Below are 12,199 nucleotides of genomic sequence, written 5' to 3'. Positions count from 1 at the left end.
CCCATTACGTCAAGACATGCTGAGACTGTCAGCGATGCAAGACACCACCAACAGGGCCAACAGGATTACTACAGTCAATCAAGACTCCTTGCCAACTATCTCAGCAGATCGGGATGGACTAGTTGCAACTCTATCTAACGTCAACAACTGGAAATAAGTGGATCATCGTGGCAACGGAGTACCTCAACCGCTTCGCTGAAATGAAAGCTCTGCCAAAAGGTAACACAGCCAAAGTGGCGAAATTCTTCATGGAGAACATCCTTCTGCAACAAGGCACCCCATAAGTCCTCATCACCAACAGAGGAACAGCCTTTACAGCGGAGCTCACCCAAACCATTCTGCGACACAGCCAGACAAGCCACAGGAGGCCAACTGCCTACCACCCGCAGACAAACGGTCTTACGGAGCACCTGTTGAGACCCTTGCCTCGACACGGTAGCAATGTACGTTGACGTCGAACACAAGACCTGGGATGCCATCCTGCTATACGTAACCTTCGCTTACAACACGGCGGTGCAAGAAACAGCACAGATCACACCGTTCCAGCTGGTTTACGGCAGGAACCCGACCACGACTCTCGACGCCATGTTGCCGCACGTTGCCGATGAAAAGAATCTTGACATCACCACCTATCTCCAGCACACTGAAGGCGCCCGACAGCTCGCCCACACGCGAAACAAGAACCAGCAGAGGACCGACAGCCAACACTACAACCTTGGACGACGCTACAGTGTTCGAGTTTGGACCTCAATATGCCGACAAGAACTTAGTGAGAAGCTTTTACACCGCTATTGTGGACCCTATAAGATCATCCGATGCATTGGCACACTCAACTATGAGGTCGTACTAGATGGCATTTCGCTATCACAGCGGCGCCGCTCACAACTTCAAATAATACACATTGTGCGACTTAAGCTGTTTTACCAGTGCTAATGAACTTTGGTAATTTGCATAGCTCACCTTTGGACTTTTCCTGGACTGTGTTACTTTGGACTTTTTTTCATTTCGTTGTTTTGTTACTTTTGTTTAATAAGTGTCCTTTTGTGTTTCGCTCTCTTATGTTTGTAGCATCCGGACAATGCTCTTTAAGAGGGGGTGTATTGACAGGTATACTTGTTTATCTTTATCGGTTGACCGCATTTCACTGCCTAACAAATGTTACTTATGGCACAGCACAGGACACGCTTGCATGTATCAGAAGTTTCTCAAATGTTATCAATGGTCCTATGCTGTCTGTTGTCACCTAACCTGGTGCAATCTCATTTCATTGCGTGTCACGAATGATGCAGAACTTTCTGGAAGATACACGAGTCCCAGTGATTACTCGGGTACCTTTGATGACCGATGTATAAAAGCCGACGCGCTTGACCCGCTGACCAAATTTTTGACGATGGCCGAGTGTGTTCGAAGTGTAGGGTTCGTAGCAATTATATCCTCTATGGTGGTCCGGTTGCCGTGGCATTCGGCCACAGAGCTCCCAGTGTGATTCCCTACATTCCAAAAGGGGTACAATGCAAGAACACTAGGGGGCCATACTTTTGGTGAATGTTGAAGAATTCCAGGTGGCCAAAATTGACATTTTAACAATAACCACCAGAATTCACTATCCGAAGACTAACCACTATCCGAAGATACAGCGGCTGGGCAACCTTCGCATCAGTGCCGTCTATTGCCCTCACAAAAAAACTAAATCAAGTATCTGGCTGTGATGCAATAGGGGCCCAAGTGTGACTTAATGCAAAAGTTGTTTTTTGATTACTTTTGTTCATTTATATAGTTCTGGCGATTTCGCAAATAAAGATCAGTTGAAGTCAGCGCCTGCGTTGTGTTCTGCCTCCAGTTTTCGTCTCTTGCGCTGCGCAAACATGTCGATATCACAAGTTGGGAACCAACCGATCAGCACAACTTCACAGATGTAAGCCTTACCTGATAGAGAGTCCTAAGGAACACGGGATTGAACACGAGCAAGGGTAGCCTGATGTACCCAATGTGGCCTGGGCAGTGCGTGAAGCCAAGGCCACAGGTGGCACAGACTTCATCACGGTCACTAGGCCCTGGAAGAACAAAACAGCAGCACACCTAAGAGCAGTGGCAATGGAACTTTTTTGCTTCAGCCAGCACTGTATGAAGGACTTAAAAACAATCATTCCGAATTGAATTCAGGAGTTTTACATGCCAAAACCTCGATATGATTATGAGGCACACCGCAGTGGCGAATTCCGGATTAACTTTTACCACCAGGGGATTTTCAATGTGCCCCCAATGCGCCTGGGCATACATGGGCATTTCTGCATTTGTCCCTAATCGAAATGCAGTCGCCACAGCCAGTATTCGATCCCACGACCTTGTGCTTAGCAGCACCACACCATAGCCGCTAAGCCACCAAGGCGGGTAAAAACACTCATTTTTAAAGTCAAAAAAGAAAGTCAAATGCTGATCTTTTCCTAAACATAAACAAAACTAAAGTAATGACAACAGTGAAGAACAGGGCGAACAGATTAAATAATACGAGTGGTTCTGTAGAACACTGCTTTCTAGAATCCAGCATAAGTAAATCTGCCATTAATGCTAAAGAAATTCAGAGAACAGTACTCAGATAGAGAGCAATAGAAGGATTTTTAACGGGTATGAAACATAAAATTGTTTACAAAAAAATAAAGAAAAAACTGCTGGTTAATGCTCTTATTTTTCATGCAGTGATATTATTTCATGCATTATTTCACAATACTGCCAATCTCATGCGAGATCATCGCAAGGGAAGACATGTACATAAGTACTGCAGTACAAGAAATTGTGAAAAGAAAAAAAACAAATAATTACTATGAGAAAGATGTGAAACACTCAGGACACCATAACAAACATACACATTGTAAAATGCAACAATGTAAACCTTAAAATCAGCGTTACTGAAGATTTATATCTGTACCAACTCAATGTATACTTATGCATGTATGTATGTATGTGTGTGTGTGTGTGTGTGTGTATGTATTTATTTATTTATTTGTACATAGTGCAGCCCCATAGGAGGGCTATTGCAGGAGTGGGTAAAAACAGTGTTGAACAAAAATAAAGTGAAAGCAACATTGACTCTTACAACATCTTAACAATCATTTACAAAATCTTACAAATTGTTTTCAACGATTCATAAAGAGCAACGACACAGCAATACGCACACTAAACCTGATTTAAATAGTTACATATACTGGTTTTTATAGACGGCAATTTCAAATTCCCTTATCGGGAGTGAACGAACGGAGCCAGGCAAGGAATTCCATAATTCTATTGTGCGGGGAAAGAAGCTGTACTTGAAGGTATTTGTACGGGCATAGAGAGGGTTAAGATTAAGCTCGTGGAAATTACGCGCGTGCAAGAAGGCTTGGTGAAAGATATGCAAGCTGTGTTTGAAGTGTGGTATGACTTGTTAATTATGTTGTGCAAAAATTTTAATGATTCCACATCACGACGTACTGAAAGTAATGTTAGATTCAGCGTAGGGAGGGCACGGACGACAGTGAAAAATAGCGGTCATACCGATGTAAAATGAAACGGACGGCTTTTTTCTGAACTGCTTCTAGTTTGATTATGTTGTTTTGGTTATGTGGTGACCAGACTGTTGCGGCATAATCGATTTGTTGCTTTCGGAGCCTTTTGCATAGTGCGACGAAGGTATCCAAGCTGTTTTAGGGCCTTTGAACATGTTTGGTCAATGTGTGTAGTCCATGAGAGATTGTGAGTAAATGTTACGCCAAGGTATTTGTATTGTCGAACTCTGGTTAAAGGAGACCCATTCAATGAATATGTCGCAATTACAGGTGCTGCTCTTTTCGTGAAGGACAAAACAACCGTTTTTTTTAATTAATGTTCATTTTCCATTTTTCACACCAAGCACTGAAAGAGACAAAAGAATCGTTTAATCGCTGAGAACTATTCGGGGAATCAATCACGTCGTATAAGACACAATCATCAGCATAAAGACGAATATTAGAGGAAACATGTTTTCGGAGGTCATTGACATAAATTAAAAATAATAAAGGACCCAGGACGGATCCTTGAGGAACCCCGGAGCCTACTTCAAGTATGGATGACCTTGCAGAACTAAAGTCGACGTATTGGGACCGGTTAGAAAGGAAACTAGCGATCCAATTGACCAGATGGGAATTTTTTAGTATTGCATTTAATTTTTGCAAGAGGTGAGAATGAAGTAATGAATCGAAAGCTTTAGAAAAATCAATGAAGATAGCATTAATCTGTTTACCGAGATCCAACTGATAAGCGATGTCATGGGTGAAGTCGGTTAACTGCGTGATAGTACTGAAACCACGTCTAAAGCCGTGCGGAACATTAGTTAGAATGGTGTTGGACTCCAGAAAATCTATTATGTGTTTGTAAATAATATGTTCCAGCATTTTGCACAATTGGGAAGTTAAATAAATGGGTCTGTAATTCGTTATGTCTGTCTTCCTGCCTGTTTTATACAAGGGTATTACTCTTGCAAGTTTCCACGATGAAGGAACGATTCCTGTATCTAGAGACTTATTGAATATAATTTCAAGATAGCGTGATGTCCATTGTGAATAGCGAAGTAAAAAGGAATTAGGAATACCGTCGGAGCCACTAGACTTTTTTGTGTCTAAATTTAGAATCAAATTAAAAACGCCATTAACATCAACGGAAATGTTGGAAATAGAAAAATCTGAATCATTATCAAAAGCAGGGCAGACATGGGAATCGTTTGCGTACACCGAATGGAAATAGTCATTGAATGCATTGGAGATGCGTACAGGATCATTTATACTTTCATCACTGATAGTCAATGAAGATGAAGATTCAGTAGTAGGTATGACAGAACGCCAGAACTTCCGAGGATTATTTCTTAGTAAACCTGGCAGCTCGATAAGAAAGAAAAAACCTTTGGCCGTATTCATTTTCAAATTTAGTTCCTCTTTGGCAGAGGTGAATCCAGCAATTGCATCAGGGTCATTACTGCATTTTGAGCGTCTCAGTCTTTGAACGCGGCGTGATAACTGCAAGATTTCTCTAGTCATCCAAGAGAGGGCACGATTTTTTTCTTAGTTTTTAATGGAACAAAGCGTTGAATACATAGCTTTATAATGTTTTCAAATTGGTGAACTAATGTATTCACGTCACAGTCTTTACTAAGTGTGCAAAACGATTCAAAACGTTCTGATAAGACAGTATGTATATACATACTGTATGCCAACACCTATAAGAGCGTATGGACCTTGTCGAAACATGAAAAAAAATACTTGATTCCTTCGAGCTTAAGTACTGGCATAGTTTTGGAGAATTCCAAGGTCTGCCAAACAAACCAATCATTTGGTCACAAATTAGATTAAACCTGAATATTCTTCCAGCCCAAATTAGATTAAACCTGAATATTCTTCCAGCCCAAAAGTCATGATGATAAAGCTTTTTAGCTTGCCCATGTCATGAAGGCTGCCTGTTCAAATGAACACAATTTAATGCTTGCCGAAGTTGAAGGTCAAGAGAAAACGGGGACGCCAGTGCACAAGATGGTTAGACAGGCCTTTTCAGGCCACAGGAAAGCATCTCAGTCAGCATAGAGAACCCTTAAGCCATTACAAGCTCAAAATTTTGTTGTATAGTGGCAGCTGCGTATGAGTCTATGATTAAAAAACAGGTGCAATAATTGTGGGAAATTATGCTGTAACAGCAAAGTTACAGGATAACAACCATACTACCTCAGTCACCTTCGGTGCCCTCCCCACTGGTTCTGTCTTTTCCTTATCGCACTCTCTCACTGTGAAAGCTGCAAGTCGCCATCAACGCCCATGAAGAAACGCTCCTCCCTCTGTAGTTGCCCTCCATGCAACGCCAACTGAATGTAAGCGTCAAGGAAGGATCAATACTGCACAATGGGCGAGCTCCCCCCCCTTCTCAGAACGTGCAGCCAACTCTTGTACCTTTGGTGTGGTCGTCGACTAAACAAGCAACAGCTTCTACCCTGATGCCATGCACAAGACCTTGCTGACAACACGACATGGCAAGAAGGGACAAAACAGAAGTGCAAGCTTAGTGCTTAAAATAATAGCTTCACTGTGGTGGTGCATAACATTGCCATTCTCAGTAGAAACGGATGTCATGATATTCTGTACGCAATGCATGTTTATTTAAAATGTGTTCAGAAAGTCAGAGATGGCTTATGGTGCCTTTAAAGAACTTGTCTTAAGCAGATTAATACATGCACCTACTAGCTCAATTAGTTGCCTCATACTCCTCACAAGTAGTAGAGGGAGAGAGCATGCTTTATAAACAATGCCAAGGAAAGCAATTCTTTTCTTGTCGAAACATTAGTACCAGCCACAGACATCCCTCGCTCAGAAGATCGTTGAATACTTCAAATCACCATTTTCTTTTTTTCATTTTCTAATTGACTATTTTCTTCTTTTGCAACATAAGATTTTCCCACACCGTGTGGATCCTTAGCCCTAGGCTAGCTTAGGTCCAAAAAAAGAATTTGTTTTATTACAATGGCTATTCGAACATGGTAAACAAATCTGAACAAAATCAAATATACAATCATCAGGTTTATTTCGCGTAACTACACCTACAATTCAAGCATCTCACAAATAAAACTTGATATTTCACTTCAGCCACTAAGTACTTGACGCGATTTTGCACTCATCATTATTTCACAAGTATGTTTATGCGGATAGAAAATCTTTACGGCTTGAAGTCGCACCTTTCACATCTCGCAGATTACATAATCACCTCAGCTTCCCTCGCATCTACGGGAACACACATGCATTTAACTAGTCGGCGCTTCCTCGTGCCATTCGATTGTGGAACACTCTTCCTGATTTCATCGTCTCCGAACCCAATCCCGATGATTTCGCCAGCTCATCAGTTCATATTCCACCGTGTAACTTCAATAAAGTGCACGATGCTTTTTTTTTTCAGTTATGTGCTCTCTTGTTTATGAGCTCATTTCGCTTATTATTCTTGTATTTTTTTAGTATTGTTTAGTATTTGTACTGGAGCGGCAACATTATTTTTCATTGTTTATTAAAGGAACTGTATCATTTGTCTTTTTCTAATATGTACATTCCAGACCTTGTTATTTTGTACAATGCTTTTAATACTTGTATAAGATATGTATACATTTTTCCACTGTCAATTAATAATGTATGTCTATTATGTTTTTTATATGCTCTATATACTCTTTTAATCTTATTGTAACGCCCCCATTACCCAATGCCTCATACGAGGCCTGTAAGGACATTGTTAAATAAAATAAATAAAAATCAAATCAGCAGGTTCATCAACAAAAGCATACAATTTTGATGAAATATGAGGTCGAACATAAAACCAATAAATTTTAAGGAAATGTAACATAAAATCCAAACTACATTATACAAAAGTACATATTTCAGAAGAAAAAAAATGATATATTAAATGAAATATGAAATGAAAAATATGCAAATGAGTTGCACACTTGATAAATATTTGATTACGTCAGATTTGTTAACTGTTCCAAGAAGTGTTGTAATGCGTCAGCAAAATCAGGTGACACTTTTGTTATAAAAGGAACAGCATTTCCAGATTTTAATATTGCAGAATTGTAGCAGACATTAGTAGTAGAAGGTATATCGTTCATTTCCTGTTGCTTGTATAATACCTTATTATATGCTACTGTTGCTTTGCGATGTCAATTATCATAACTATTCTTGTACAGGAGGTCCCGATACAGTCTTTGACTATGGGACCTCCTCCTGCATACTAAATACATGTAATTTGACCCAAATTCTAACAATAAATTCTGATTCTGAATCTGACCAGTGGCATAGCCAGACTTTTTCTTTTATGTTGTCCTTCGAAGTGGATGGGGGGTCACGCACTTGACCGGGGTCGGGGAGCGTAAGTGGGGAAAGGAAAGGCTGGGCAGGCCGCATAATGAAACAAATTTCGGGAAGGGGCTTCCCGTGTACGGTGCGAACCCCTTTCCCCTCCCCCCCCCCCTGCCCTGGTACGCCTGCGTGCTGCAGGCCCGTCGCTACTTTTTCGGCAGCCCTGATGCAGTCACGGTGCTGTGAACCATGAGGAAATCGAACGTAACCATGAAAACTTTGATTATATATACCCGACAGGCATCCGCAGCAAGGATGCGTGTCAAGCGTGCAAGATGGCAGCATGGCTACGACATAAATGTACAAACAAGAAAATGTGAGATAACCCACAAGAGGCAAAACACGGGCGTGCCACGAAAACGTAGACGAAAGTGTCCATTCCAAAACAGGTCAGTTAAAGAAGCCGGTCGCATTGCAGCGCATACTGCAAGTCCGTCTTACCGAGCAGGGCATCGTGGAGGCCACCTTTGGTCGGGTGTCCGACGATGTCAAAAGTTTCGGAGCAAGTGACTTCGAGCACGCCTTGGCGCAGCAGTTCTTCGGTGCTGAACACGCTAAAGCTAATGCTGTCCACGAAGCGGTGAGGGATTTTTTCGAGATCCATCGCCGAATACCCGTCTTTTAAGCTGCACTAGGGCAGTTTTAGCGTTGTGCATTTACACCAGCTACACACTTGCCAATATTTGAAAACCACCGGCCAAAGAAATCCGCATGGGCCACATGGCACGCCGGCACATCAACACACGTGCCTTTTGCCGGGGACGCGACAACAAAAATCCCTCACGTGACCTTATTCTGGGCACCTAGAGACAGGCCAGTGGACAGGCTTGTTTAGGGACTTTTGAGAAGGCGCGATGGTGGCGCCAAGTGATGCCGTGGCGCCACGTGATGCATTGCTCGTTTATTTGCTCATTGAAATGCGTGTTTTAGGGCTTTGAGAACACAAGCTTACTCGTGGTAGAAAAGGTTGCTGCATTCTAGTTGTAGTCTAGTGTCGCAAAATGGGTCAGTGCAAAGTCACGCCATAACGCTTCGGAAACGGTACGTCAATATAAGATACGATGAAGCATACTTGTAGGAGCTAGGCCACTAGCGTCCTAGTCGCACTGCAGCAGATGTGCTTAAAAGTACTTGAATATGTTCAGCAATCGTGATAGCCGACGCAGCCTTTAGAAAGAGCGAGAGAGTTCGGAAGTGCCTGCTGTCTGCGAGAAAAGTCTCGCGTTTGCAGCGAGCAGGCGTCGTAGCAGACGACACTTGTAGCATTCCGCTCAAGGGTGCAACACTTTCTCACAATACAACATTTTTATTTCCAGAAATACTTGATGAGTATTTTTGTATAAGTACATGCACGGTTGTTATTGTTGTTGCAAAAATAAATAAATAAATAAATACTTCTTGGCGTTAAATCGGGAACAGAATCGCACAATAATGCATACCCTGGTGTGTCCTGGTGATAAACCATAGTAAAACATGCTTCCATCCATATAGTAACTCTATGCTTCCATCTCAAAGTCATACAAACCATGGAGTTACTATACTGACTCCAGAGGACAAGCTACCCATAGTACAGTGGCCTAGAAGGGGCAGTGCAGCGGGCGCCGCTCTCCAGGCGACCCTTGGAGCGTCGGCAGTAGCGGCGGCGCTGCGGTCGAACTATCTTCCAAGCTAGCAGGCGAAACTGCTGTAGCGAATGGCGCGCGTTTCGCGGAGGCGTTCATATGATCATATCGCACGCAAGTGCTTTTCTTCAAAATTATCATATGGAAGAGTTAATTTCATATTCTTTGGTTACAGCGAAGAAATTAAATGCAAAGTGCATACGGTAGATACAAAGCACACGCTGAAACGAACTTGGCGTCTCTGTATCCACCACTGAAATGTGGCTGCGGTAATAAACACGTTAAAAATTAAATTTAAACTCGGCAGTGCGATGTCAGTGCACGTTAAAGATCCCCAGATGGTCGAAATTATTCCGGAGCCCTCCACTACGGCACCTCTTTCTTTCTTCCTTTCTTCTTTCGCTCCCTCCTTTATCCTTTCCCTTACGGCGCGCTTCAGGTGTCCAACGATATACGAGGCAGATACTGCGCCATTTCCTTTCCCCCAAAACCAATTATTATTAAACTCGGCAGTAGCGCGGCGGTTTTAATTATTTTTATATAATTAGTTCTTACACTGCACGCTTCCTAACGTTTGGTACAACTTTTCACAAGGATATTGGAGAACTCAAAACTTCTGCAAAATATTAACACCCAGGAGAACTGAATGGTACGACAGAAAGAAGCTGATTACTCACCTTGGATGGTAAATTCATGCAATAATATAAGTGCAGATTGAATCCATCCATGGAATAAACAATTATGAGTCCTGCAATATGCCCACACAAGCAATTTATTCTCAAGAGCTTAACGCCCGCATATGAATGAGCTGCAGAAATGGATCAACACAAACACTGAAGCAGAAGGCAAAGAGGGAAACTTCAAACAAATGGCAGAACAACTGCTTTAGTTTAAGAGACCATGCAAAGGAGGGGTGTTTGCAAGGTTATGTTGCAAGAAAGAAACACAAGGACGCAGTTTGTGCACATGCATGTATGTTTACAATCTGTATAGGTAAGACCTCCACTTAGGTCAACCTGCTGAGCTTGAGGTGCTTGGTCGAGTTACGCTTTTTCAGGAGATTTGATTTGTTGACGCCTTTCACAAAAAAATGAAGCCTCATGGTGATATAAAAGCCTACAATTCGCGGCGTTAGGCTATTTACGTGCTCTTCACATCCAACCTGTAGTGGAGCAGCTTTGTGAATCATCTGCAGAACATCCATAATGCTTTCACAGTGCAGTTTCCGTGTGCTAAAGCAGTTTGTAAAGACGTCTTCTAAGCGTGTGATGAACCTGAACAGTTCGAGTGAGGGGTACACCAAGCCACCACGGTCGTTGTGCTTTATGTATTCCGCTGCAGCTAAGCGGCGCCCTTCCTGTGCCGGGAGCAAAAGACGGTCGGTGCAAGATGGACACTTGGTTGGCAATACACACTTCTTTGCCGCTTAACCAGCAATGTGGCATATAAGCCTAGAGTCACTCCTGCTCACGATGTAGGGATGGTCTACAGGATCTCCTGAAGCAGATGAAGGTGCCAGCTTGTCTGTGTAAGATTTCACGATATCCACCAGTTTCTGTTTTGCAGTTTTTTCTTTGTCTTCAACGCTGAGGAGAGAACTGATAGTATCTCCGTCGACGTTGGCACCTGTAACACTTCGGGCGAGGTTATAAAATGATAGGCAGTTAACTGTGAGCAGAAACTGCTGTGGCGTTGGGTGCGCATTGCAGCCTGACGACATCCTTACAATGCCGAAAAAATTCTCAATCTTGTCTTGGCTGAGCCGGGATGTCAGAACATAGCTGAATCCAACCACTTTATTCAGGTAGCCGAGCAGCTCAAGTGTACTAGTAAGTGTCACCCTTAGCCCCTCTGCAGTAGACACACTTAGGAACTGCTGCTTGTCGGCATGAGCCTCCCATAAATTTAGAAAATCAAGCATTTCTTTTATGACTTCCACCTTAGTAGAGGCTGGCCGTAGAGCTTCTGCAGCATATCTGCTAGTCATAACAGCTATCAAAGATTTCATTCGCATAAAAAATTTCTCTGTAGCTTGAATTTTACCACACTGTCTCTCAAGCTGAGTGCGGTACAAAAAAAATGCCTGCAGTGGACCGTGTCCGAATAGCTGAAAGGCATAACTCGCTCTCATTTTCTCAAAATTGTTGGGAGCTAAGTGAACAGTGGTAATACTTGGCATCGCTTTCAATGTTACCGAATTGCTGTCCAGTTTGAAGGCTTCTTTCACAAACTCCAAAGAAACTAGCCCCTCGGGAGTGTTCAGCGAGGTTGTCAGAAGTCGGTTGCGAACGTTTTTCACGAGGTGACGAAAATCAGAAAGGAAGTAAAGAAAGCGGCTGCTGTCAACAGGGTGCACAGTTTTGCAGACCACTTCCTTCGATGAAGCATGTATGTTGAATTTTCGCCACATCACTCTGTTCCATGAAGCTCCATCACAGGTTAAGTAGTCCACGAATAGGCCAGCCTTCTCTGCCAAAACTGTAGCCTCCAGCACGATTTTGGCTAATAGGTCACCTCTGACGTTCTCATGACTACCGAATGTCCCAAGCACCTGTGTCCAGCTGCCCACAAGTGGCACAAACAAGACGACAAGCCCGTGATTGCAGGGCAGTGATTCTTGGCCCTTAGGCGTGTACTGCGCCAAATCTACAAAGCCTTCAATCTTGCCTTCATTGCTCACAGTCAAGT

The 12,199-nt window shown here is 42.8% G+C and overlaps 1 protein-coding gene across 1 annotated transcript in view; it reads right to left on the bottom strand.

Moving 5' to 3' along the window:
- The window catches only part of Polr1A (RNA polymerase I subunit RpI1), a 304,676-nt gene extending 296,011 nt beyond the window's left edge, over positions 1-8,665 (bottom strand). Inside the window, exons 1-2 of the mRNA XM_065452564.2 lie at positions 8,331-8,665; positions 1,927-2,054 (exon numbers count right to left, since the gene is read on the bottom strand). Coding sequence (XP_065308636.2) covers positions 1,927-2,054; positions 8,331-8,493 — 291 coding nt within the window. The 5' untranslated portion in view covers positions 8,494-8,665. The remainder of the gene's footprint in view (positions 1-1,926; positions 2,055-8,330) is intronic.
- Between the last annotated feature and the right edge of the window lie 3,534 nt (positions 8,666-12,199).

The sequence above is a fragment of the Dermacentor albipictus genome, chromosome 9, assembly GCF_038994185.2.
Source record: "Dermacentor albipictus isolate Rhodes 1998 colony chromosome 9, USDA_Dalb.pri_finalv2, whole genome shotgun sequence".
Taxonomy (NCBI): Eukaryota; Metazoa; Arthropoda; class Arachnida; order Ixodida; family Ixodidae; genus Dermacentor; species Dermacentor albipictus.
This window is presented reverse-complemented; position numbering and strand designations above follow the sequence as displayed.